This window comes from Microcebus murinus, chromosome 16 (genome assembly GCF_040939455.1).
Source record: "Microcebus murinus isolate Inina chromosome 16, M.murinus_Inina_mat1.0, whole genome shotgun sequence".
In the NCBI taxonomy this organism is placed as follows: domain Eukaryota; kingdom Metazoa; phylum Chordata; class Mammalia; order Primates; family Cheirogaleidae; genus Microcebus; species Microcebus murinus.
Window position 1 is genome coordinate 58,854,871 of NC_134119.1, and position 26,136 is coordinate 58,881,006.

Here is a 26,136-nt window from a genome sequence, read left to right on the forward strand (position 1 = left end):
CCCAACCCTGAAATTAACCCGAGTGCCCACCACCCACTGGGGTCAGGGCGCCAACCCAAGGTGATGATGATGATGATGCCACCCCTCCTTCAGCATTTGCTCTGCGCCAGGCCTTGTCCTACAAGCTCGCCTATTAACTCGGTCTGGTCTCGCCACAGCCCGGGCTGGAGAAGCAAGGGACAGGTCAGTAACCTGCTCTCTAGGTTACCCAGCTGGGGGCAGAGGCAGGATTCAAACCCAAGCCGCCGGCTCCAGGCCTCCTGTGTTATTTTGCGATCTTTCTTTGGAGATCAGAACCCTGCCCGAGACGCTGTGGCCCCTTGCTGCCCGCAGCTGAGGAACACGCAGCCTCTCTCGCCACGCACTGGGGGGCAGGGGACCTAACAGCACCAGGTCAGAGTTCGCACAGATCTGGGTTCCAGCCCGGTCCTGCGTGGCGTCAGGCAACTGGTCCTCAGTGTTCCCGTCTGTCGAATGGGGGCAATCACGACCCTCCGTTCCCAGTTGTGGAGAGGACTCAGGATGGGGGCAACGTACTCTTTTGGGGTTCAGCATGGGGTCAGGTGCTTGGGGGGGATGTCAGATCCAGGTCCGAGTCCTGCACCTGAGTACTCTGCAGTAACAGCGGGTACAAGGACAGTAATAATGATAGGTAACGTTTAAAAAAAAAATCACGTATTGTGTTCCCAGGTTTTGGTCGCAAACATGGATTATTGGTAATCATCTCAACCTCCCTCCGAGGCGAACACTATTATTATATTATCCATTTTACAGAAGGAGAAAGAGAGCTACAGAGAGGTTAGGTCATTTGCCCAATGTCACACAGCTAGGGCGGGCTGAGCCACGCCACTGCGGCCCGGTTAACCCTGCGGAGTCGGCCCCATGCGGGAAGGAAGCTGGGCTGGCTAAGAGCTGGACAGATGTCCTGCCTGCCGCCGTTTGTCCCTTGGCTCCCCCTGCCCCTCCCCGAGCTGCACAAACATCGGGTTATCATTAACCAGGGAATGCTGGTGACCTTGGGGGGCAGGTCACCAGGGGCAGAGGCTCGGAGGGCTCAGACAGACAGAGATGGGGCAGCCTTTCGAAGCTGCCTGGGTGCTCTGAGGCCACGTGTATACATGTGTGTGTGTGTTCGAGCATGTGTCAGGGCCACACCTGTGCCCTGGTGTGGCCACACCCCACTGCTCCCTCCAGACTCTGTCCTGCAGAGCGTGGTGTCCCGGCCGTGTCTGACCATCTCGTGGGGGCAGTTTCTGTCCTTCACCACCAGGGGGCGCTCGGGAGAAGGAGTCCCGCCTTGCTACACCCTGGTTTCCTCGTCCCTAAAATGGACTTAATAGCAGGACAATGTCAGGTTCGGCAACCTCTGAGCCCGGCCCAGGATCACACGTGTGACCTTAGTGATTCCTCCATCACATAGCGCAGGAAACTGAGGCACAGAGAGGTCACCAGGGCTGCCCAAGCTCACACAACCAGGAGTGCAGGTTTGCCTGCCACCGACCTGTGACCCCGGTATGCCCGTGAGGATACCAGGTGTGTTGTCCCCCCACCCCCGGGGCGTCACAGAGGCCACACGAGCTCCAGGAAGGGCGAGTTTGGGGTTAAACACCTGCCCGTGGCCTTGGCGTGTGTGAGCACGCAAGGGTGCCAGCCCGGCTGTGCGCCGGTGTGCCCCGAGCCTGGGGGTGTGAACAGGCGTGTGCCTGTCCCTGTGGCTGTGTCAGAGTCCGGCTGTCGTGTGGCAGTGTCCTCGACGGTGCTTTGCTTGTGTCTCCTTGTCTGTGTCCCCACGGAAATGGGACGTGGCGTGTGTGTGCACCAAGCGTGTTGGCCTCTGAGGTCGCGTGAGAGGGCGGCTGTGGGTCTGTGCCGTTGAGCGTGGCTATGTGCGGGGTGTCTGTGTGGCCGCATGTGACAGCGCGCCCTGCCGTGGCTCTGTCTCTGTGTGCGTGGCGGGCATGACCGGGGCCCTGCCTGTCACAGCAGCGGCCGGCACGCACACCCCAAAGCGGGCCTGCGGAGCTGCGGAGGGCTGCTCGGGACACTGGGGTCAGGAGTCCCTGGGCTCCTGGGCACTCAGGCTGGGTGACCTTGGGCCCCAGTGTGGCCCAACTCCCAGGGGACGATGCGCTCACGTGCGTGTGCGCCTTCCCCGCGGGCCTGCCGCCGCCCGCCGCCCCTCCATCTGCGAGGAGAGAGTTAACCCAGCGGGCCAGGGCGGTCTGGGCCGGGGGCCGCCCCCTGGCCCCCCTCCAGCCCCGGCTCCAGTTACAGCTGCTGTTGGGGAGGGCCGGCTGGGGTGGGGCTGGGAGGGAGCCTGCTGGGGGCGGGGCGTCCAGCTCGGGGCCAGGGGGTCCAAAGTGCTCAGCCCCCGGGGCACAGCAGGACATTTGGGGGCCTTCCTTCAGCAGGGGACAGCCTGATTGGGGTGAGCGCCCCCGCCCCGCCCCTCCGGGCCTCACCCCTGGCCTGGCTGGGCCTCCTGGTTTGGAAGCGGAATGGCCAGCCCCTGGCTTCCCAGGCAGGCCTGACCCAAGAGGGAGGGAGAGTGGCCGGGGCGCTGGGGCTCCGCGGGGGTGGCGTGGGGTGCGACTCCCCCCGCTGCCGCTGCGTGTGCTCTCTGGCTGGGTGTGGGGTTTGGACACGCACGTGTGTCGGTCTGGTTGCGTCACTGTTGGGGGCACCGGAGGGCCAGATGAGGAGTGCCGTGTGCCTGCTGGTGTGTACACCCTTCCGCCCCCGCCCGCTGCAGGCAGAAGTTTGGGGGAGAGGGTGCTGTCTCATTCCACTCCGGCCCCACGCGTGCGTGCGTGCGTGTGCGTGTGCACGCAGCCCCGCCCTGGCATGTGTCCTCCATCCCTCAGGCCCACCAGCCTGGGCCTCATGTCACTCCTGGCCTGGTGTTGCCGGGTTGTGAAAGATGTCCCCGGAGGCGGCGGCGCGGGGGAGGGTGTTTTTCCCTCTTCTCATTGCTTCCTGGGGAGGAGAAGGGGTGGCCTTTCCCACAGGGCAGCCTGCGGCAATGTGGCAGCCAGGCCGCCCCGCGGGGCTGTGCGTGACCCCCGAGTGGGGGGAGGCAGGCTGTTGCCATGGTGGCCTGCCCGGGCGAATTCCTCCAGGGTGAAGTGGGAGATATTTATACCCAGGGTCAGGCCGTGAGCAGGCGGGCGGCCGAGGGCAGGAGCGCTGGGATTTCACTGGACACTGCAGGCCGCGGAGGGCAGGTGGGACTGGGGCGTGTCCCGCTGTCTTCACGAGTCCCTCTCTTCCTCTGCCCGAGTGAGGCCCCACCCTGCCCTCCCCTCTAGGGTAGGTTTGGGGAAGCCGGAGCCCTTGCTGTTGTCTTGTGACCCCCGCCCCCACTGTGTTGACTGTTTTGGTGACACCATGTCCCCATGAAGCTTGGGGGATCCCTGTTTCTCGGGGCAACCAATCCGGGTGACTGACGCATTCATGAATTAGGTCCCTGGACTGCCTCCGACTTAATTCCTTGGGTTCAGGCCCCAGGGGTGGGGAGGACGGAGGGACACATTTCTTGACGCTTAGTGTCCCGCCAGGATAATGGTGTCTCTCAGCCACATCTTGGTCCTCTGTGTGGGTCTCCTCGCCACGGCCAATGCAGGTGAGTCCAGGGGAGGCAGCCCACTGCCCACCTGGGCCCCAGGGTGGCAGGGGCAGGGAAAACCCCGCGAAAGCACCAGGTTGGGGACCCCAACCTACGCTGGGTCAGTTGGGGCACCAGAAGATTGAGGGTCTCCACGTGGGGCCCAGTGACAGGCTGGCGTCTGAGGGAGGGGAGAGGATGCCCCAGGGCAGGCGGAGGGGGGGGGGATGCCATCGGCTCCCTGGACGGATGGTGGGACAGACAGCGGTCAGGCAGGGGGCTGGGCGGCGAGGTGGCTCCTGCCCCAGCTGGAAAGTGCACAGGGGACAGGGAGGACCCAGGGAGGGTGGGCAGCATGCCCAGACAGCCCCCAAACTCTCCGCCCAGGAGGGCCGAGCCCCAGAAGGTTCTAGTATGCCCCTCCCCGTCCAGGGTCTCAGGAAGCCTTCAACCCTGATTTCTCTCTCTGCAGAGGCCCCAAAGGAACACGACCCGTTCACCTACGGTGAGAGGGCGAGGCTGGGTCTTCCTGTCACTCCTTATTCCTTCCCTCTCTCTCCCTGCCTCCCGGTTCTCTCCCTCCCCACCCACCCCTACTTTGCTCAGTGTTTACAGTCTGCCATTCCCTCGCGCTATCTCTGCCTGTGTTCCATCCCCCTGGTCTCTCTCTCTGCGTCTCCCTTTGATCTCGCTCTGGTCCTCTTGCTCCTTTTGCCCTGGCCTCTGTCAGTATGGCAGGGCCCATCCTCTGCTGCTTTCTCCCCTCCCCGTAGTCCCCCTCCTCCTCCCTACCCTCCACCCCTCCTCCCTGCCTGGGCCCCCCCCTCCTCTCCCCACTTTCCTACGCATCCTTCTCCCCTCCCTGGTCCTCCTCCCCTCCCGCCTCTCATGTCTGCTCCCCCCTCCTCGGTGCTCCTTCTCCCCTCCCCCTCCCTGCCCCCTCTGCCCCTCTCCCCTCCTCCCTGCCCTCACCCTCCTCCCTGCCGCCCTCAGACTACCAATCCCTGCGGATCGGAGGCCTCATCATCGCCGGGATCCTCTTCGTGCTGGGCATCCTCATCGTGCTCAGTGAGTGTCCCCCCCCCCCAGCACCCCGCCCCGGCCCCGCCCCCGCCCGGCCAGGGAGCGAGCGCGCCCCCCGGCGGCCGGAGGAATCTCAGCCTTTCTCCCCCCTGCTTCCCCTCCCCCAGGCAAGAGATGCCGGTGCAAATTCAACCAGCAGCAGAGGTGAGAGGCCCCACTCGGCCCGGGAGGGCGCGGGAAGTCCACCCGACCTGCGGCCAGTGCCCCCGGCGGCGGCGAGTCTGTGTTAATTAAGCACCTACTGTGTGCCGAGCAAGGTCCAAGCCAAGCCCTGGGAGCGAGCCAGGGAAACGCCTCCCGCCCTCCCTGGCCCAGCTCCCAGCCCGGCGGGGGCGGCGGGTCCCGACGGCCCCACAGACAGAGAATCTCAAAGCGTGATAGCACAAAGTGCCGGAAAGGAAGGGCCGCGGCGGGCGGCGGAATGAGATCACCTCGCGAGGCGGCCCAGTTTAGCGTGCAGCCCTGCGCCTGGCGCTTCGAGTCCTCTTTAAATAACATGTTAAAGCACAGCAGTGGACGGCTAAACGGTTGTGCGTGATGCTATAAGTAACGGCTGACACTTATTGGGTGTTTACTCCTCGCGTCCCCTCTGCGAGATAGGTGCTATTATGAACCCCATTTTACAGTTGAGGAAACTGAGGCACGGGGAGGTTAAAGCCACTTAGCCCAAGAACACTCAACTGGAAGATGGGGGTGGGGGGGGTTCCTGGGTTTCCAGCCCAGGCCATCTCGTGGCTGTCAGCCGGGTCCCTTTGACCCTCTTTGACCCTGCACCAACTTCAAGTCCCTTCCCCCACCTTCCGGGAGGTACTCACTGTTCCCCTCCTGGGACACCCAAACTGGCCCTGGTCCTCCTGCACCGGCCTGGGAGATGAGGCCTGCACCTGGGCGGGGGTCCCGGAAGGGCCGCCTCTCCCCTTCCCACCCCCACCCCCCCTGCCTCTGCCCTCCCAGGACCGGGGAACCTGATGAAGAGGAGGGAACTTTCCGCAGCTCCATCCGCCGTGAGTCTGGGGAGACCGTGGGCGTTTGGGGAGGGGGGAGGGCCGGTTCTAAGAACCCCTTTCCTGGCCCTCCCTGGGCGCCTAGAGGGACGGGCCTGGTCTGGGAGTCGCCCCGCCCCGCCCCTCCTCCACCGGAGCGAGGATGTCCCTTCTGACACCTGAACCCTGTGTCCCCCCCAGGTCTGTCCAGCCGCAGGCGGTAGAAACACCTGGCGCGATGGCACCCTGCCAGGTCCTGCAGCTCCGACGGGGCGGGGGAGGGGCGGGGGAGGGGGAGGGGCCGAGTTGCCGGGAGGGAGGGCGGGGAGGAGGAGGAGGAGGGCTGGGGGGGGTCCCTCCTCACCTCTCACCCTTTTCACCCCGCAGGATTCCCTTGGCACCTGGCGCCTCCCACCCACCGCCTGCGCGCCCATCGCCACCCCCTGCGCCCCCGGCCCCGGCGGTGCGCCCCCGGACCCCGCACGCCGCCCCGACTCCCAATAAAACGTGCTTTTCTCCCCTGACGGCGCGTGGTTGATCTGTCGCCCCTCTGCGGGAAAGCCGGGGCGCCCCTGGGCCCCGGCAGGGGGCGCCCCCACCCTTGGGAAGGGGCGGGGACGACGGCGGTGGGCGGGGGCGGGGGCGGGGGTGGCCTGCGCGGGGGCGGGCTCCCCGAGCCCCCATTGGCTACCGGCCCCCCCAGCACCAGGGCTCCCCCCGTCTCCCCCCACATCAGTCAGTCCTGCTTCCAGCTGCTGCAGCGCGCCTTCGCCGGCTCGGCACCCGCGCCCCCCGCTCCGGCCCGGCATGGCGACCCCCACCGAGACCCCCACGACGGGTGAGCGTCGCCTGGGGAGGGGGCGCGGGGGCCCCCCCGCCACCTGGGAGCTTAGGAGAGAGGGTGTGGGCGATGCCAGGGTGGGTAAGGGAGGGGAGTGGGGAGGGGACGTCGCTCCTCCTGCGGGCGGAAGCCTCCCGCAGTGCACCCCCCCCCCGCGCCCCTCCGGGGTCTGGGGACACCCCCTCCCTGTGCGGGACCCGCGGTTAGAGAGGGGCAGTCCCGGGAGGAAGGATGCGCGGACAGGTCGCCATGGCAACCGGGTGGCTGGTCCAGCATAGCGATGGTAGCGGACCGCAGGAGATGGGCTTCGAGGGTGGGAGCGGGTGGCTCTTCGGCTGGAGAGGTTCTCGGAGGTATCGGGGTCCCTGGGGCGGGCAGGGGGAGGGCGTCCATATCCCTTTTCTTTCCAGCGCTGTCTCCTATGGTGGATGTTTCCCGAAACCCCCTGACAGGCATGTTCGGAGGGAAGGAGGGAGAGCCGGAGGGGGGTGGGGGGGAGAGATTGAGATTGAGGGCGCCGGAAAGGGGCAGAGACCGGGAGAGACAGGCGATCCGAGTCAGAGACCCAGAAAAACAGACTCGGATTCAGAGCGAGTGTCGGCGAGAGCAGGAGACAGAGATGCAGAGAGGGGAAATCAGAGACAGAGGGAGACTGAGAGACAGAGGGATTGACATAACTACGGAGAGGGATGCAGAGAGAGAGACGGGGAGGAAGAGAGGGACAGAAGGGGGGGACAGCATGGGGTGGGGCCCGAACCACTGCAGTGGACCTCCAGGGGTGGGAGTAGGGTGGCGGGACCCTCCTTCCCAGCCCACCTCCAGGGGTGTTTTCCAGTCCTGGGGAGCACTGGGTGGGCATGTAGATTTCCTTCCCGTGGGCACCCAGCCGCACACAGGTTTATATTTCACACCCATTAGCCCAGTTATGCACCCACTTAATCCCTGGCTCCCACCATTGTCCCCTGACAGCCCCCTTGGCTGAACTGCTTCTGCAGCAGGACGGGGATAGAATGCTTTAATGGTGGTGGGGGGGGGTGCAGGCATGGCATGACAAGTGTTTCCAGCACTGGGGACAGGGCCAGGGGAATAGGGGTGGTGAGGACCCCCTGGCAGTGCAGAGAACCCCAATCCCACTCCTCTCTCTCCTTGCCTTCCCCCTTTCCCAGCAGCCAGCCTGGGGGCTGCTGCACTGAGCCGTATCTGCAGAATCGGGGCAGGGCGGGGTGGGGGGGCTGCAGAGGCTGGAAGCCACCCTGGGGAGAGGGGGCAGGGCTGAGGCAGCAGGCCTGGCGGGAACCCAGGGCTTCTTTTCGCAGAGATGGTGGTTAGCAAGGATCGATGGCAGCAGACGGCAGAGGTGGGAGGGCAGGCTCCTCATCCTCCCCTCCCTTGCTCCCCCTTCTCCAAGTCACAGCATGAGAGGGGACCGCAGGTCTTGGGAAATCCCGGGGGAGGGAAAGCATGTTGTGCATGACAAGCTGCTTAAGGAAACTAATTAATGAATAGTTGGGGAGCGAGGGGGAAGGAGGTGAGGCTGTCTCCACTCCTGCAGAGAACAGGAGGGAGAATTGGGGGGCAACAGAAAGGGGTCGGTGCATTAGCACAACTACGCCTGGGTCCCACCCCTGTGACGGACCCTCAGCTTGGCCAGAAGCCAGTCCTGCAGGGACAACAACTGGAGGTGCAGGAGGAGCAGAGGGGGTTCAGATTGGGCACCGAGTTAGAAATCCAAGCCTCACACAGGACCCCACCCAGCCCGGGGGGCCTGGACCCATCACTTCTCTTCACCTCTCAAGATGCCCCGGTTGCCATAGCAACCGCCTCCTTCCTAATCTCTCCTTGGCCACTGGCCAGGAGTAGTGCACATTCCTTTTCCTGCCTCCTGGCTCCACCCTTAGCCCAGCCTCGCCCTGAGGACCCAGATTGCTGGGGCAGCAGGGACCAGGGGAGGACCTTGTGCGTGAAGCGCTGAGCACTCAGGGAGGGACCCAAGAGGATTCTGGGACAGGAGCTCACCCAGTGGGTTCCCGATAACTTTGGGGGAGGGAGGGTGTGCGGAGAACCAAGAGACAAAAGTGAGATGACCCAACTGCTCCACCTTTGGTGCAGCAGCCTCCGGCAGCCTAGGAGGACCTTGCATTCATTCATTCATTCATTCATTCCGGGAAACTGACAGCCTATTATAGATATCAGAATGAACAGCAGAGATGAGTCAAACAAGTTTATCCACTGCCTCGAGGGGGAGCTAAGACAGAACACAAGTAACTCTAAAAACAATATTTCCCCATCTCGACACTTTTGAGTACCACCGTGATGATTTTTGCCCTATTCAAATGTTCCCCACGCTGCCAGTTAATATTTTTCCATCAAACGATTAGCTTTTTAAGAACTTAATTAGCTTTATTTTGTATCCCCCACCCCACAAATGGAAAATGACTCTTCTTTTGCCTTAAGTTGAAGGCAAGCATAAAAACAGTCTTAAGCAAGTGACTCTGCTTTTCTGGGTCCAGTGCCCACCTTTTGTGAAATGGGGGTGAAGATGGCACCTACATCAGAGAGTTGCTATGGAGATGAAATGTGTTGACATCTGTAAAGTGCTGTCTGGCCCGGGGACAGTGCGACCCACTGCTGGTTAGATAAATGCATGAAGGAGAAAACCAAATAATGTGGCAGACTCACACATTGTGTGAGCCAGTGCTGTCCAAGGCCTTGCCTCGGGGCCAACCTCTATCAGTCAGTATAGGCCAGAGTATGCTGCGGTAACAAAAGGTACCCAAAGTCCCAGTGGCATAGGACAACCAGGGTTCACTTCTCACTTACCCTACATGTCCATCACAGGTTGACAGGTCACCAAAGAAAACTAGAGCAGCCACCATCTTGAACAGGCAGGTCACCAGGCCAGAGGCAAAAGAGAGCTCTTGCATGGAGCACTTAGGTGCTCCAGGCCGGAGATGACAAGGACACTTTCTCTCACAATTCTTTGGCCAGAATTAGTCACGTGATCCCACCTAACCGCAAGGAAGCCATCCTTCCCTGAGTCTGGAAGGAGGGATATGAACATGAAGGACAGCACCTGGCATTACCCTGGGCCCCCCACGACCGCCCTTGAGTGGCAGACACTGACGAATTCTGCTCTAGACAAAGCCAAGTATAATAAGAACTATTAGAGGGGCCGGGCGTGGTGGCTCACGCCTGTAATCCTAGCTCTCTGGGAGGCCGAGGTGGGAGGATTGTTTGAGCTCAGTAGTTTGAGACCAGCCTGAGCAAGAGCGAGACCCTGTCTCTACTAAAAATAGAAAGAAATTACGGCCGGGCGCGGTGGCTCACGCCTGTAATCCTAGCTCTTGGGAGGCCGAGGCGGGCGGATTGCTCAAGGTCAGGAGTTCAAAACCAGCCTGAGCAAGAGCGAGACCCCGTCTCTACTATAAATAGAAAGAAATTAATTGGCCAACTGATATATATATAAAAAATTAGCCGGGCATGGTGGCACATGCCTGTAGTCCCAGCTACTCGGGAGGCTGAGGCAGAAGGATCACTCAAGCCCAGGAGTTTGAGGTTGCTGTGAGCTAGGCTGACGCCACGGCACTCACTCTAGCCTGGACAACAAAGTGAGACTCTGTCTCAAAAAAAAAAAAAAGAAAAAAAAAAAAAAAGAAATTAATTGGCCAACTAAAAATATATATAAAAAAAATTAGCCGGGCATGGCGGCACATGCCTGTAGTCCCAGCTACTTGGGAGGCTGAGGCGGGAGGATCGCTTGAGCCCAGGACTCCATGAGGATGGACTTCTTGAATGGGAATGATATTATATTCTGAGCTCTCCTGAAGGGAAATACGGTTGAGGGCAGGGAGGTGGGAGATGGAGAAAAGATAATTCACAGACACGTGCATATTTTATCCACTCGTTTAAGTTAAAAATATAGTGATATAAGGTATGAGTCAGCATGACTCCCCTGTCCTGGATTTGGTGGCAGGGGCCACTGGATGAGAGCAGTAGCCACGGCACCTGCCCATGGGGACTCTCGGATGACTGGGAAGTTTTAGGGAATAATCAGGGGAAGCTGTCACGTTCAGTGGTCCGCCAGTGGGAATGGGGTCTGTTAACCCTTTGGCACCATGTGCAAATAGGAGTGTGTATGTGTTTTTCAGGCAATGAGTCCTTAGCATCAGACCTCCACAGGGGTCTAGGACCAGGACTGCCATGCACGGTTGGTTAGGTTGTGCACTGCCCATGGGACGGTACTGACTGACGGAGTGTGTGGGGGCTGGAATCCAGCCTCTGTTCCACTCCCCAGGCCTTGTGTCCTGCCACGAGGCTACATGGTCCAGGGCAAGGGGCATCTTTACCTGATTTCCACAAAGAAACTATCGGGCCACTGGCCCCATTTGGATCTTGAAAAATGCTAAGAAACCCAGTGTTGAATGTTCGTTCTCTCTCTCTCTCTCTCTCTCTCTCTCTCTCTCTCTCTCTCTCTCTCTCTCTCTCTCTCTCCCTGCTTCCCCAAAGCTCCTGAGGAACCTGACCCATTTTACTATGGTGAGTGTTGGATTTGGGGATGGGGCTAGATGGAGGGGTGACTGCAGATCCCCACGGGTCACCACTGAAGTGGCTTCAGCTATGGCCACACGGTACGTGGCTTCAGCCACTGGCCACGTGGCCACATGGGGTACAGATCACATCAGCTGCGTTCATGGAGGGCAGAACCAGATTGGCGATGGGGCGGTGTCCCGCTCTCTCTGAGTCCCCTCCAGGCCTCCCCAGGGCTCTGGTGGAGCCATCAGAGAAGCAGACAAGGGAGAGCCTTAAAAGCAATGACTCGGAGGCCAGGCTGCGTGGGTTCGAATCCTGCCTCATCCACCTTCTAGCTGTGTGGCCTTGGGCAAATGACCTCTCTGGGCCCTTCTGTAAACAAGGGATCGTAATAGCTCCCACTTGTGAGGACTGTGGGAAAGATTGACCTGGATGATGCCATTAAATCGTCCCCATACACTGGTGCTCGAAGGAGTGTCCCCAGGTCTGGTGGGTCTGACCCAAGTTTCCCCTCTAAACACCCTACTGTCACCCCCACCCCAGCCCTTTGCTCATTGATCCTGTTCCGCCTGCAGGTCAGTTTCTTTCCCATCCTAGGGTGTTTGCGCTCACTGTTACTTCTGCCGGGAATTCTCCTCCCCTGGCTCTCCCCACAGATCTGACATTGACTCCCTGCTCCCAGGGGTGCTCCTTGATCCCCCCGGCAAGAAGAGCCACACACAGCCACCTGTGGTCACATGACTTTGTTTCTTGGATTTTCGTTTGTTTGGTGTTTTGTCACCGTACGAAAGTCAGCTCTTTGAGGGCAGAGGCCTGGGCCACGCGGGTACAGCGCCAGTGCTCTGTAAGCTCATAGCTCAACAAAGTTACTGAGCACGTGCAGAGAAGCTCCTGGCACTTGGGGACACGGCAGTGAGCAGGACAGACAAGAACTCCTGCCCTGCGTGGCCTTATGCTCAAGGGGAAAGAGACAGACACTCGGGAAAATAAATATGAATATGATATAGTAGGTAAGAATCTTATTAGGCAAGAATATGAGATACGATTGATTTTTTTTTTTTTCCTTTTTTTGAGAAGGAGTCTTGCTCTGTTGCCTGAGCCAGAGTGCCATGGCGTCAGCCTAGCTCACAGCAACTTCCAACTCCTGGGCTCAAGTGATCCTCCTGCCTCAGCCTCCCGAGTAGCTGGGACTACAGGCATGCGCCACCACGCCCGCCTAATTTTTTTCTATGTATTTTTAGTTGGCCAATTAATTTCTTTCTATTTCTAGTAGAGATGGGGTCTCGCTCTTGCTCAGGCTGATTTCGAACTCCTGACCTTGAGCGATCCACCCGCCTCGGCCTTCCAGAGAGCTAGGATTACAGGTGTGAGCCACCGCGCCCAGCCAGAGATACGATTAATTTTTGTGAAGGAAAATAAAGGAGGGAATGAAATTAGAAAGGAGGGAATGAAATTAGGGTTGTGGAGAGGATGGAAAATTCTACATAGGACAGCCAAAGAAGGTTCCACTCACATTTGAATAAAGCCCAGATGTTGGCGAGGGAAGGGGTCATGTGGGTATTTGGGGGAAGAGCTTTCAGGCAGAGGGGACAGCAAGTGCAAAGGCCCTGTGGTAGGACCAAGGCTGATGTGCTCCGGGAACAACAGGGAGGCTGGTATGGCTGGAGTGGATGGCTGATGAGAGCGTGGAGTGGGATGACGTTTGAGGAGGAAGAGGGACTAGATTATACAGGGACTCCAGGGCCACGGAGAGGACGTTTTGGTTTCCATGTGGAGCACAGTGGGAGCCAGGGGAGGGCTCTGAGCTGGGGCGTCCTTGTCCCTGTGGGAGGTGGGGGCTGGGGTAGGGCAGCAAGACCACAGAGAGGGCTGCTGCCATAGCCCAGACAGGTGACGATGGTGGCAGGACCAGGACCAGGGAGAAGGCAGTAGAGGGAGATTATTCTATACATAGCTGGGGTCGGAAAATCCAGCCGGAGAGGGCAGGGGAGGAGGGGAGAGGGCGGAGAGCTCAGGGGGACCTAATGGTGCCCAAGCCCATGCTCTCCGCCCTCACGCTACCCCGGCCCGCAGCGCCCCTGGACTCCGGGCCCCGGGCTGGGCAGCCTGGAGTCAGGACCGGGGCTCTGGTGGGGCCGAGGTGCTGGCCTGGCCTTCACCTCCCCGTCGTCTTCCCCAGACTACAACACGGTGCAGACTGTGGGCATGACCCTGGCTACCATATTGTTCCTGCTTGGCATCCTCATCATCATCAGTGAGTGTGGCCCCTGCCTGGGCGCCCCTGGGTGCCTTCCGCCCCCCTGCTGGCTTTCGTCCTCGTGTCCTCTGTCCTGTCTCCTTGCGTTGTCTCTCTCTCTCTCCCACCAGGCAAGAAGGTCAAGTGCAGGAAGGCGGACTCCAGGTCTGAGAGGTCTGGCAACCGCAGGGAGAGGGGGGAGGGGGTGGGGACGGCCTGGGCCTGGGGTGCTCCCCCCGCCCCCACCCCCAGAAGGGCCCGCTGGGCCTGTCACGTGTTTCGTGGGAAGCCTGTGCCTGTCGAACCTCTTTCTGCCTCTCTTCTCCTCTTTGCCTCCAACAGCCCAACCTGCAAGTCCTGTAAGTCGGAGCTCCCCTCCTCAGGTGAGCGGGAGAAGTGTGTGGTTCAGGGAGTGTGGTGGGTGGCAGCAGGAGGGAGAATGGGGCCACCAACAGAGGGTCGTGGGACAATTCCGTAGCAGGGTGAGGAAGTTTGGCAGAGGAATGGCACTAACCCGTGAAGTGGGATGTCCTAAAGAGCCCATGAAGAGTCCCAGACGCCAACCCATAGGCCTGTAAAAGCAAGGACAGCCTAAGTCCCAGGGGACAAAGCCGAAAGCGTGTGACGAGAGGGGCCCACGGGGGAGAAGGGCTCTGCCAGGCAGGGTGGAGAGAGAACGGAGCTGCAGAAGACAGGGCGAGAGAGGTTTCCAGACGCGATGGTTCTGCCGGGCAGGGCTAGGATGAAAGGACTGCGGGAAAGGAGGGAGGGGACGGAGGGAAGGCAGGATGGCTCCTGAACAGTGACATCAAAATAACAGAAAGGGAGAGGTACAGAATCCAGATTTTAAAATTCATGTTGGAGAAGGGAACATATGGGATGCAGGGAGCATGGGGCTGGAGGAGAGCTGGGCACAGGAGAGGATGGAGGAGTAGGGGGAGGACGGAGGAACGGGGAGCACAGGAAGGGATGAGGGGGAGGGCGGGGGCGGGGCGAGTGGGCGCAGGTGGCTGGAAGGTGTGGGGGAAGGCGAGAGGGATGTAGGATGCAGGGGGCGGGTGAGCCTGTAGATGAAAGACTGTGACTCCTTGAGGGTGTTGATTTTAATTATGTAAAAATATCTTGACCTGTTTTTAGTGGCATTGCATCCTTTCCAGGGAGTTTTAAAAAATCAGAGATGGGAATCTCTCCGCCTCTGATAAAGTTCTTATAACCAAAAGGAGGCGGGGACGTCTCGGGCTGCTCAGTAGTTGCGGGAATTCGGCGTGGGATTTCGTTTCTTTCGTTTTCCCTTCTTGGAATGAGATTTAGAAACGCGAGGGGACCGCGGCCGTCCCGGTGGGAGGACGGCCCCGAGTGGGTGGGACGCGGGGGTTCTTGTTGTGTCCGAGTGTGCAGGGTACAGGGTGCGCGACGGGAGTGAGGGTGTAGCAGGAGACTGGGGGTGTGGAACGGGGGTGGGGACACCCCGGAAAAGCCCAGGTTGGGCCTGGGGTCGCCGGCCCCATCACAGGTGTGTTCCCCTCCATGGCACGGTGTGTGGGGCGGGTGTCCCCACCGGGGCCAGACGCGAGGGTGCGGGAGGCCAGGCAGCCGCCCAGCGCTGGCTCGAGGGTGGCGGTCGGGGTGTCTGGCGCCGGGGACTGGGCGTGGGGAGCCGCGGGCAGTGGGGACTGCGCCCCCGGGCGCCGACGCTCTCCCTCTGTCCCCAGCCCCTGGCGGCGGCGGCGTGTAAGAGCAGCCCCGGAACCTCCACTGCTGTCCCTGCCTGGGCGCGGGAGCCTGAGGACCGGGTGGAGGCGGCGGGGACCCCAGCCATGCGCCGGGAGCGCCCCCCGAATGAGCCGCCCCGCCCACCCCAAGGCTGGAGCCGCTGCACCCCGCTGTCCCTCCCCGGACCTTGGCAATGACGACCCCCCAAAGAGCCCGTCGGTATCCCGGACCCGGGGACCCAGGCCTCCAGCTCCTGGGGTGCAGGAGTCCCTGGCGAGCCCCAGCCCCTGAGAACCCCGGCGTACTGTCCCCCTGCACCTCCTTGTCTCCGCCCCGAGGATCCGTCCCCCTGCCCCCTCGGTGTCCGCGTCTTGAGCTTAATAAATGTGCATTTGGTTTCGCCCCTGTTCTGTCTGTGTGTTCTCATCTGTGGGGCCGCGGCGGGGGGTGGGGGGGTGGGGGTGGGGCGCGGCGCTGAACCTGGGGAGGCCCCCTGCGCGCCGGGTGCGCCCCTCTCTGCTCCCCGTGCCCCAGTCGCCTCCTCTCCCTCACCCTCGGGGTGTCCCTTCCGCTCCCTCCACACCTCCGGGCCTGCCCCGTCCCTCCCCCCAGCGACCCCGGCGCGACCCGTCCCGCGCCCTCCCCGCAGGAGCCCCACCCGCCCTGGACCGGCCCGCGGGGGTCCCCATCCCCGCCCCCGCCAGGCCGGCCGGTGGGGCCCCGCCTGGCCCTCCCCCCTGCCCTGCGCCCTCCGCGTCTCCCCCTCCTGCCCCCACCCGGGCTCCGAGGCCAGGAAACCCAAGAGGAAATGACTGAGCCGGCTCGGTCCCCGCCCGCCCGCGCGCCCCTGGCCACACCCTCCGCCTGGACGCAGCCACCGCCGCGGCTCTCTCCCCACGCGGCCGCCGGTTTGGGACCCCAAGCTCGACGTGAGTCCCTCCTCCGCCCACCTCCGTCCGCCTCCCCTCCGCCCGCGCCGGGCTCAGGTGGGTGGGGGACCGGCCTGCTCCGTGCCTCTGCGCCCCCCGTTCATGCCACTCTTCTCATCTCCTCTCTGCACCGCGCCGGGCCGCACTGCCTCGCTCCCTGCTGCCTCAGTCTCCCCAGATCCCCTCCATCCCTCTCGGACCAGTGCGCCTCCGATCTGCTCGGCATCCGGCATCCCGTCCCGCGTCCCTGCAGGCGGCCCCCAGCACCAACTCACTTTTTCCTCTGAGATCAGGAGTTCATTACTCACTCTTCCTCTTTCCCGCCTCCGACTCCCGGGCCGCGGCCCCGGGGAAGAGCAGGAGTCCCCTGGTCGCCTCCCCTGCCCGGACCCCTCGGCCCTGCGCTGTCAGACGGAGGGGTAAGCGCCGGGCGGGGGAGCAGGGAGGCGCTTTTCCGCTTCAGGACTGTCCCCTGCCTTGCTGCTGCTGGGAGCCCCGTGGGTCTGATGCTTCTTGTGTTCTTGGGGGACCTGCAGGGGAGAGAAGTGGGGTGGCTTGGGGCCCCTACCTCTGGGCCCCTCCCCCTGCCCCAGAAGCCAGCTGCCACCTCTGATGCGGCTCAGGGTAGGGGAAGGGGCCGCAGGGTCCCCGAGGCTGCCCCCAGCCTGTCCCCTGACATCATGGCTGACCCCGACATCGACTCTCCCCATAGATGTCGCCCTCTGGTCGCCTGTGTCTCCTCACCGTCATTGGCCTGATTCTCCCCAGCAGAGGTAAGCCCCAGCCCCTGTCCCCACCCCGTGCAGAGAGGCCCAGGCTGCCTGCTGGTGGGTGGGTGGGTGGGTGGGGAGATCAGATGCTCAGGGCGCTGTCCTGCCCCTCTACTGAGCTGGCACCAGGAAGTGGGGAGCCCTAGGGGAGGAGGGCTACACCCTCCTTGGACACTCAGAACTGGGTGGCCACTTCCAGCGAGTCTGGCCGGAGCCTGTCCTGCTGAGCAGCCTCCACCGTTTCACCTCCGAGAAGAGCACAGAGTTTGGTTTGGCGGGGAGGCTGGTGTCGGTTTCCCACTCTGCAGCCAGGAAACTGGGCTCCCAGCAAAGGCCGGGCCTGGGTCCCCAGCAACACGCAGTGAGGCAAAGGGCCCGGGCTGGGGCCCGTCCAGAGGGTCAGAGACATCCCAGCCCTGCCTGGGAAGTGCTTCCCAAAGGCGGGGACCAGGGGTGCATTTGCGGATGGTTTTACATGGCAGGCGCTGCGTGCGCTAGCTAGCTCGTTTAGGCTTCAGCTATACTCAGTTATGCATGTCGAGCCCATTTTATGGATGAGGAAACTGAGGCTCAGCGAGAGGAAGTGGCCCTGTGCCAGGGCCTGGTGAGCCTGTCCCCAGACCTAGAGCACACACTCCACTGGAGGTGACCCCGATTGTCTTAGACAAAATGGCTTTCATGTCTTCTTTCAGTCATTCGACAGATACTTGTCGAGCACCTGCCATGTGCCAGATCTACGCACTAGGGACACAGCAGTGGCTAAAACAAGAGGTCGCATTCTGGCGGGGAAAGATGACGAGTCATAAGGGATGTGGCAGTGTAGACAGCGTGCTGGAAGGTGCTACGTGCTGTGGAGAAAAGTAGAGGAGGGTGATGAGGATTGTCTGCACAGGGCGGTCAGGGAGGGCCTCACTGAGGAGGTGCCATTTGGGGAAACATGCCAAGGACACGAGGAATGAGCCTCGCAGGTGTCCGGGGGACGAGTGCTACCTGGGGAGTTGGAAGAACAGCAGGTGCGGGGGCGGGGGAGTGGGGGGGCTGGGTTGTGGGGAGAAAGAGGGGGAAGAGGAGAGGTCTGAGAAGTGAGGAAGGGACAGATGCAGGCGGGGGGTGGGGGGGACTTACGGGCCCGGTGAGGACTTTGCCGTCACCTGGAGCGAGGTGCCGCCCGGGCAGGGCTCTGAGCCAGGAGAGCTCTGACCTGACCCAGGTGTTCCCAGACTCCCTCTGGCTGCAGGTGGGGGACCAGACTGAAGGGACAGGGACAGAGCAGGGGACCAGGGAGGAGGCTGCTGGGTTGTCTGGGTGGGAGGGGAGGGAGGCCCGGCCAGGCTGGGGCTGGGGATGTGTCCGGCAGCGGGGGAGCCCCTCCCCCTCTCCATCTCATCTCGCCTTACCCGGCCCCATGAAGTAGATTCAATTATTGTCACCGCTTTGCAGACCAGGCGGCCGAGGCTCAGAGAGAGGGGACTTCATTCGCTCCAGGTCACACATCCAGAAAGTTTTGGGGAACAGAATTTGAACCCAGGGCCCTGGCTGACCCTGGCACCTGGGCTAACAAGACGAAACTGTCTCTCCCATTCCACAAGGGTGGGCGGCGAGGGGGCTGGAGGAAGGTTCTCGGGCATTAGCGGCATTAGGGTAGCTTAAAATACTTCCAGCGCCATGGATTGACTGATACGGCCAAAGCTGAATGGTGCCACCAGCAGGTGGGGCCTCCGGAGTTCCCAGAGGTGCCCCCCAGGCTTCAGCAAGGAGGGCAGGGTGGGAGCGCTGGTGAGAGAAGGGGGGACCAGGGGGGCTGCCCCTGCACCGACGTCTCATCCGTCATTCCCCAGGACAGACATTGCCGGAGGCCACGCCCGTCCCTCCAGCTGACCCAACTACTGTGGACTCGCATGTCCTGGCATCAACCCCAGGTGAGGCAAGAGGGACAATTCTATTATTGCAAAGAACAGCAACAAAAATCCCCCCCTTGGACCAAACCCAGATAAGGGGATATATGGATTTGTGTAAATAGCAAGTTCAGGGTTAGACCCGGCTCAAACCAGGTGCTCAGAGGATGCCATCAGGAAGCCATCTCCGTGCCTTGGTTCTGCTATCTCTGTCTTGGCTTCATTTTCAGGCAGGTTCTCCGGAGTCTCATGGGGCCAAGGTGGCCCCTAGAAGCCTGGAGCTTTCATCCTGCCTGCTATGAATCCAAGCAAGGGAATCGCTCCTTCCCCAATCCAGCAAATTTCCCCGAACCGAGTGTCTTTGGCCAGGCTCAGGTCACACAGCCACCTGTGAGCTGATCGTTGTGGCCACAGGCGCAGAGAGCCCATGGCCAGGCCTGGGTCCCCTGTTCCGCCTCCAGCAGGGCTGGTGCCAGCCTGGCTGGGTAGAGTAGACTGAGAATCGGGGAAGGATCGCTCCCCAGGGGAAGTTCCAGGGGCTCTTATCAGAGCACGTGGGTGCTGGTTTGTGGTCAGAGGTATTCGGAAGACTGAGTTGAACACGTTTCTTTGAACGAGACATCTCAGAGTCTCCAGAAAGCTAATCTGCAGCCAGCTTCCCCCAGGAGCTCTAGGATGGCGTGTATGGGGGGAGGGGGGCTGAGTCAGGGGAGGTAATGGCAGCACATTTGGGCAGTTAGCAAATGGCTGGATTAATTAAGTCAATTTCATTACAACAAAATTGAGTTGCTATGGGAATCCCCTGTATTGAGTCTGCGGACTGTCTCCACTTCTTTCTCTGCTCTTCTCGCCCCGTCTGGGCCCGGACTCCAGATGCAGACCACCCAGAGCTCCAGCCCACCCCTCCGCCCCCAGCCCGGCCTGCCGATGGTGAGTGGGGCAAGCGGAGGGGCTGCGGGTGGGCCCGGGGCAGACGTACCTCCCCCCCTTCCGCTGACACTCTGGGTCTTTGCTTACCTATTTCAGTCTCAAGCTTTGAGTCCCCTGGCTTAACTTCGCGTGGGGCAGCAGCCAACTCCATTCAATACTTAAAAAACAAACAACAACAACAACAAAAAACTTTTGAAATTGTAAAATGAACATGCAAGGCCGGGCGTGGTGGCTCACGCCTGTAATCCTAGCACTTTGGGAGGCCGAGGCGGGCGGATTGCTCATGGTCAGGAGTTCAAAACCAGCCTGAGCGAGACCCCGTCTCTACCAAAAATAGAAAGAAATTAATTGACCAACTAAAAATATATATACAAAAAATTAGCCGGGCATGGTGGTGCATGCCTGTAGTCCCAGCTACTCGGGAGGCTGAGGCAGTAGGATCGCTGAGCCCCGGAGATTGAGGTTGCTGTGAGCCAAGCTGACGCCACGGCACTCACTCTAGCCTGGGCAAGTGAGACTCTGTCTCAAAAAAAAAAAAAAAAAAAAAAAATGAACATGCATATAGAAAAATCCAGAACCCATAAATGCACGACATAATGACTTTCTCTAAATCGAGCCCCCGTGTAACTACCGCCCAGGCCAAAGAGTAGAACTTGGCCAACACCCCCCGAAACTCCCTGTGTGCCAACTTCCTTCATTTCTTCCTTTCATCTCTGTATCTCTCTTTCCTTTTTTGGATTTTCAAACAAGTTTTGAACTTTTTCTTGGAGTATGACATCATTCAAATGCTCTTCCCAATTTTTGCGATTGATGTTTAGCGACATAGTAGTATATAATAAACACATTCTCTGTAGAAAGAATAAAAATACCGTAAGTGAAATCAAATCCCGTTAACCCGCCCGCCCTTCTTCCCTCCGTCTGACAATGAGAGGTCCCCACTGTTAGCACTGGGGTCGCTTCCCAGGGACATTGTATCACATGACTGTCACCTGGAGAAACTATGACCGTGTGGTGCATTTGTGAGCTCAGGGAAACCATGAGTGCTCTGCAACTTGCCTTGTTTGTTTGTTTGTTTTCATGCAACAGTATCTTTGGCAGCTCCTCTCACATCACTATATAAAGACTCCTCTTGTTTTCTCTGCTGCCCAGCGTTCTGCAGGGTGGCTGGGCTGCGGTTACTGTCACACACCTCTGGAGCACATTGACTGCTTCCAGTTTCTTCCGTCTACACACAGCGCCACAATGAGCAAACGTGCCCCTTCCTCCTTGAACAAACACTTAGACTAGTATGTACTTCCTGTGTGCTGGTCATGGTTCCAAATATTTCACTTGTGTTAACTCACTCAATCCTCACACAAACCCTTTGAGGTTATATTATCCCCATTTTACAGGCTCAGAGTAACTCACAGCAAGTCAGGGATGCAGATGGGATTGAAGTCCAGGAATATAGTTCCAGAGACTGTGCTTTTATGCAAAACGCTACTGGGCAAATGCTGGGCGAGGTGCCTCGTGCCTGTAATCCTAGCACTCTGGGAGGCTGAGGCTGGAGGATTGCGTGAGCTCAGGAGTTCGAGACCAGCCTGAGCAAGAGCGAGACCCCCATCTCTACTAAAAATAGGAAAATTAGCCAGGCATCGTGGCGCATGCCTGTAGTCCCAGCTGTCTGGGAGGCTGAGGCAGGAGGATCGCTTGAGCCCAGGAGTTTGAGGTTGCAGTTAGCTATGATGACACCATTGCACTCTACCCTGGGTGACAGAGTGAGAATCTGTCTCAAAAAACAAAAACAAAAACAAAGAAATAAACAAGCAAAAAAACTCACTATGGGGCAAAGGACATGCACATTTCAATTTGTTTTGGAAGTTGCCCTCCCACCAGCAGTACATGGGAGAGCCCCTTACCCACTGCAGTGACCCGCAGTGACACCTGGTATACCATCATCTTTGGGTTTTGCCAGCCTGTCGGAGGGAGAGTGTCCCTTCTGTGCAATGAGTCTGCATGTCCCTAATTCAGTCTTTCCTCACCCTCCCCTCCTTGCTCTTCCGGCCGGAGTAGAAACAACACAAAACCGGACTGAGACGCCTCCCCAGACCCAGCAGCCGACGGGAGTGGATGGACGGCCGGTGACACACCCAGCGACGGACAGCAGCACCAAGGAAGGTAGTGCCTGGGCCTGGGAGCAGCAACCTACAATCTTTGTTTAATTCTCTATCTAGGTCGCCATTTCCCCGAGTACACTTCTCCGAGCACCTGTCTGGGGAATTGTTAATACAGTTTCAAAAAAAATTTTTTTTTTTTTTTTGGTTTGTGATTAACCATGTTTGGTTGTGGTTAGCCATGTTTCCTTATAGCAGGACTTCTCAGCGTCTCGATTAAGCTAATTTACAGCAAACGTCCCCAGGGGGCAAAGCCAATATGCAGAGTCTCCCAAACTGATAGACTTGGGAACCCTCTTTCCATCCCAGTTCCCTCCACAGGGCTGGTGCCATAAAATGCGGCTCTGGATGTTTCCTTTGTGCATGTCTTAATGACAGAGCAGGAACTCTTAAGTTGCGAGATACAGAGAATACAATTTAAGAAGATTTATTGGCTATATAAGTTCTGTAAAGTCCAGAGGTAGCCAATTTCAGGCACGGCTGGAGGGCCAGGGTCCTGGAAGTCCCCCTGCCTGGCTATGCTAGGTGTTGTTGCCCTTTAGTTCCTTTATCTCCTGGATTACAGGTTGGGTGGTCCAGGAGATTGTCGGAAAGGGGTGAGGGGTCCCTCAGCGGTTAGGGTAGCTGTAACCAGATGGTGCAGACTTAAGTTTGGTATATTGTGGTACCCACCATTATGTGTTGCCTCCAGGGTGGAGTGGGGGGGGGCACGCCTGACCCTGCACACTGGCTGTATAGATGTGGGGGAGGGGGTTCTCCCAGATACAGACTCTCAGTGAGGTCCCTGTTTCTGCCTCCATCATCTTCCAGCCACTCTCTCTGCCCATCCCACTGAAGGCACAACGATGCTCACCAAGAGGACACCCCCAGGTGCAGATGTCAGGAGAGACCCCCAGACCCCCATGCCACACGGTCAGTAACTCCCTTCCCGGACTGGAAGTAGGCTGTGTTTTCTCTTCACTGTGTTTTTCTAGCACCTAGAATACAGCCCAGCACAGAAGGGTCCTGGAAATATGTATTGAGTGAATAAATGGCTTCAAGCCTGGAGAGGGTGGGCACATAATATGTGTCTGAATAGAGGAATGGATGCATAAATGAATCCTGCATGCAAACCACCTCAAAACTCAATAACTTCAAGTGATAACCATTTATTCAGCTCTCAACTCGGCAGTTTGGAAATGTAGGCTGTGCTCAGCTGGGTGGTTCTTCTGGTTTCAGCTGGATTTACTTGTGCATCTGAGATTAGTTGTGGGTCAGCAGGGGGCTCTGTTTCGAGGGGCACCTGGATTATTCCCCTAGTAGTCTTATCCTCCACTTACTTCCCAGTCAACCCCCTATGAATGAATGGGGGGTTCTATATGCCCACAGGTCATATAGAGATCCCATTTCCCTATTCATTTAACAAATATTCATTGAGCACCTCCTGTATGCCAGGCACTGTCATAGGGCCAGGGATATAGCAGTGTACAAGAAAGACAAAAATCTCTGTCCTCATGGAACTGATATTCTATAGGGGAAGAAAGACAACAAATAATAATCATAATAATTATATGTCAGTTGAGTTTAACTTACCATCAAGAGAAAACAAAGCAGGGTTAGAGAGTGACTGAGGAGTACAGGTTGAGTATCCATTATTCAAAATGCTTGAGACCAGAAGTGTTCCAGATTTGGGATTTTTTTTTTTTTTTGAATTTTGGAATATTTTCATTATATTTACCAGTTCAGCATTCCTAATCCAAAAATCCAAACTCCAAAATGCTCCAGTGAGCACTCCTTTGGAGTATCATATTGGGTGCTCAAAAAGTTTCAGATTTTGGAACATTTTGGATTTTGGATTTTCAGATTAGCGATACTCAACCTGGATTTCCTATACAGGACCAGGGAAGGCCCCACTGAGAAGGAAGTGAAGGAAGTAGCCATGTGGATGTCCAGGGAAAGGGTGTTCCAGGCAGCGGGAACAGCCAGTGCAAAGGCCCTGAGGTGAGAAGGTATCTGGCACGCCCAACAGCAGGGAGGCCAGTGGGCTGGAGTGGAGCAAGTGAGGGGAGAGTGAAGAGATGAGGTTAGGGAGGTTAATGCAAACCAGAATGTGTGTCACGGTGAGGACTTTGGCTTTTGTTCTAAGGGTACCAAGGGTGAGACCCAGGTGTTCCTTCTCCCTGGCTCTGCCATTCGCTTGTTCTCACCACAAACCTTCACTGAACTCTGCCTTGCTCCTTGTCTGTCCCCTCCAGGTTCGGATGAGGACAACCCCTTCTTCTATGGTAAGTTGCCCATGTGGGGAGATGTGGGGAGAGGAAAGGTGAAGGCCTCTCTCTATGACTATAGCCCTCCCTTTTCTCTCTACAGATGAAAGCACTCTCCGGAAACGGGGGCTCCTGGTGGCGGCTGTGCTGTTCATCACGGGCATTGCCATCCTCACCAGTGAGAATTGGGGGTGGGTGGGAATGGGAGGTTTGCTCTGTGGCTGAGGGTCAGGTCCTCAAAGGCCCCCGGGCAATGTTGTTTTAAATGAGTTATCCATTAGCTATATATCCATATGAACTGCCCCCGAATTCAATGGTTTAAAATGATTAACAAGTATTTAGCTCTCAAGCATGCACTTTGGAAATGTAGGCTGGGCTCAGCTGGGTGGCTCTTCTGGTCTCAGCTGGATTTGCTCACCCATCTGAGGTCAGTTGTGGATCAGCAGGGATCTCTGTTCTTGGCTCTTTGCCCCATGGTCTTACCTAACTAACCCGGGCTTGTTCACATGATGGTGGCAGTGGTCTGAGACAGAGAGAGAGAGAGAAAGTGAGAGCAAAAGAGTGCAGGCTCAGAACTGGCCACTATCACCTCCGACACATTCTAGCAAGTCACAAGGCCAGGCGTCATCCAAGCAGTCAGGAAATTGACTTGCTCTTGCTGGGAAGAGAAGCAAAGTCACATTGCAAGGGACATGGACACTGTTGGGGAGGGGGAGAGAACTGGGGCTGTTCTGGAAGTCAACAAACCACGCCAGGGTCACGAGCCCACTGTGACCTGGTGGGCCGAGGGCTGAACGAGGCTGGGGGGGGGAGGAGGCAGATGAGCACTGATGCTTTATCTGGGGGAGCAGCCCCACCCACTCTGTTGCGCAAGGATAGGGGCCTGGAGCTGCCGTAGTAGCCACTCCTTCAAGAGCTCCACCTTCACATAAAATCTTCCAGTGCATGGGTATTAGCAGCTGTGTTGGCCAGGGTCATGGCAGGTGGCACATGGGCCCACAAAGGGTTAACTGGAGACCGTTGAACAGAGGGACTTTTCCACCACCAGGGTAACAGGGGATGGTGCAGCGCCAGCCCCAGGACTGGCCACTGTGGGGAGCTGTTATCAGCCGGGCCTGGGGCGTGGGAGGAGGTCATGGCTGTGCCAGGGCCCAACCAGGACGGAGCAGGGCCGAGGGGATCAGACACCCGACCCTCCCTCTCCTCCTGTCCTCCTGCCTCCCGCTAGTGTGGAACTACGGAGCACGGGGCCCGGGGCATGTGGCCAGTCAGGTCGGCCCCACCGGTGCCCAACACAGGGCAGGGAAGGGTGGAAAAGGGGAAATGACAAGCAGAGAAACTAAGGTTTCTCCAATGCTGTGGGTGAGATGGAACCTAAGGGCCCCCAGTTCATAAGCTCTTAGTTAATCTGCGTAGTTTGCACCAGGTTTCGCTGCTCTCTTCTCCCGAGTCTTCAGCAGGAAGATGAGCACGGCAGGTGTGCTGTGCCTTAATGGGAGGAAGCAATCAGCATCGCTCCAGCTCATGGCTGCACCTTCCCTTCCCCCGCAGGCGGCAAGTGTAGGCAGTTGTCGAAGTTATGCCGGAATCATCGCAGGTGAGTCGGTCAGCAGCAGGGGCCGGCAGCCCGAGACTGAGCCCCCCGCCAGCTCACCGTGCCCAGCCGCCTCCCTGCCCTCAAATAGCCCCAAGAGCGGTCAGCATGAGCAGCCCAGCCCGAGGGGGAAGACGCAGATGGATGGAGCTGGAGCTGGGGCTGACAGCCGGAGTCCCCACCCTGTCCCCCCAGGAAGGCTGGCGGGCTCCCTGGGCACTGCCCGTCCTCTCTGTTCAGACAAAATTAAAGCACAGTGGCTCTCACCCTGTGGTCTCTGATCATTCCTGACGGGGGAGTGGAAGAGAGGCAGGTCCTGGCCTCGGGGCCCCCACCCCTAGGAGTGGATCGAGGAGTCAAATTAGAGGCAGGGAACAGAGAAGGAAGCCTGGGGCCAGCTGGTGGCCAGGGAAAGAGTCAGGACTGGATCGTGCCCGCGGGCAGCGTGAGCCCCGCTTGGTCCCCGAGGGGAGTGTGGTGTCCAATGGCAGCTCCGGCAAACACAGGTGGAGGTCTGGCCCCCGTGGTCCCCTCTCCTTCAAACTGCAGGTCTCCTGCTCTGGGAGCCGCCCCACACACGAGTGTGGACACCCCAGTCTGCACATCCAAGCCCCATGCACACCCCCCAA

General features: G+C 59.0%; 3 protein-coding genes across 8 annotated transcripts; all 3 read left to right on the forward strand.

The window, feature by feature from the left end:
• The first annotated feature begins 1,360 nt into the window (after positions 1–1,360).
• On the forward strand, positions 1,361–6,194 carry FXYD1 (FXYD domain containing ion transport regulator 1). 3 transcript variants are annotated; one of them, XM_012775069.3, is made up of 8 exons: positions 1,361–1,533; positions 3,558–3,622; positions 4,077–4,109; positions 4,598–4,672; positions 4,795–4,831; positions 5,642–5,691; positions 5,872–5,923; positions 6,058–6,194. In XM_012775069.3, exons 2-7 carry the CDS (start codon positions 3,562–3,564, stop codon positions 5,892–5,894), a joined length of 279 nt encoding a protein of 92 aa, XP_012630523.2. In that variant the 5' UTR covers positions 1,361–1,533; positions 3,558–3,561; the 3' UTR covers positions 5,895–5,923; positions 6,058–6,194. The 3 variants fall into 3 exon arrangements, with proteins under 3 accessions (XP_012630523.2, XP_012630520.2, XP_075849112.1); XM_012775066.2 differs by lacking the exon at positions 1,361–1,533 and adding an exon at positions 2,356–2,428; XM_075992997.1 differs by lacking the exons at positions 1,361–1,533; positions 6,058–6,194 and adding an exon at positions 2,356–2,428 and having other exon boundaries at positions 5,872–5,924.
• Positions 6,195–6,368: 174 nt separating this feature from the next.
• On the forward strand, positions 6,369–15,397 carry FXYD7 (FXYD domain containing ion transport regulator 7). 2 transcript variants are annotated; one of them, XM_012775063.2, is made up of 6 exons: positions 6,369–6,508; positions 11,018–11,047; positions 13,221–13,295; positions 13,409–13,451; positions 13,620–13,660; positions 14,990–15,397. In XM_012775063.2, the coding sequence occupies exons 1-6, from the start codon at positions 6,478–6,480 to the stop codon at positions 15,010–15,012; spliced, it is 243 nt and encodes an 80-aa protein (XP_012630517.1). In that variant the 5' UTR covers positions 6,369–6,477; the 3' UTR covers positions 15,013–15,397. The 2 variants fall into 2 exon arrangements, with proteins under 2 accessions (XP_012630517.1, XP_012630518.1); XM_012775064.2 differs by having other exon boundaries at positions 13,409–13,442.
• Positions 15,398–15,771: 374 nt separating this feature from the next.
• Positions 15,772–25,773, forward strand: FXYD5 (FXYD domain containing ion transport regulator 5). Of its 3 annotated transcripts, XM_075993000.1 has the most exons (10): positions 15,813–15,919; positions 16,089–16,338; positions 16,632–16,692; positions 18,528–18,608; positions 19,458–19,514; positions 21,567–21,671; positions 22,478–22,579; positions 23,902–23,931; positions 24,017–24,091; positions 25,465–25,773. In XM_075993000.1, exons 3-10 carry the CDS (start codon positions 16,632–16,634, stop codon positions 25,512–25,514), a joined length of 561 nt encoding a protein of 186 aa, XP_075849115.1. In that variant the 5' UTR covers positions 15,813–15,919; positions 16,089–16,338; the 3' UTR covers positions 25,515–25,773. The 3 variants fall into 3 exon arrangements, with proteins under 3 accessions (XP_075849113.1, XP_075849115.1, XP_075849114.1); XM_075992998.1 differs by lacking the exon at positions 16,089–16,338 and having other exon boundaries at positions 15,772–15,919; XM_075992999.1 differs by lacking the exon at positions 16,089–16,338 and having other exon boundaries at positions 15,813–15,976.
• The last annotated feature ends 363 nt before the right edge of the window (positions 25,774–26,136 follow it).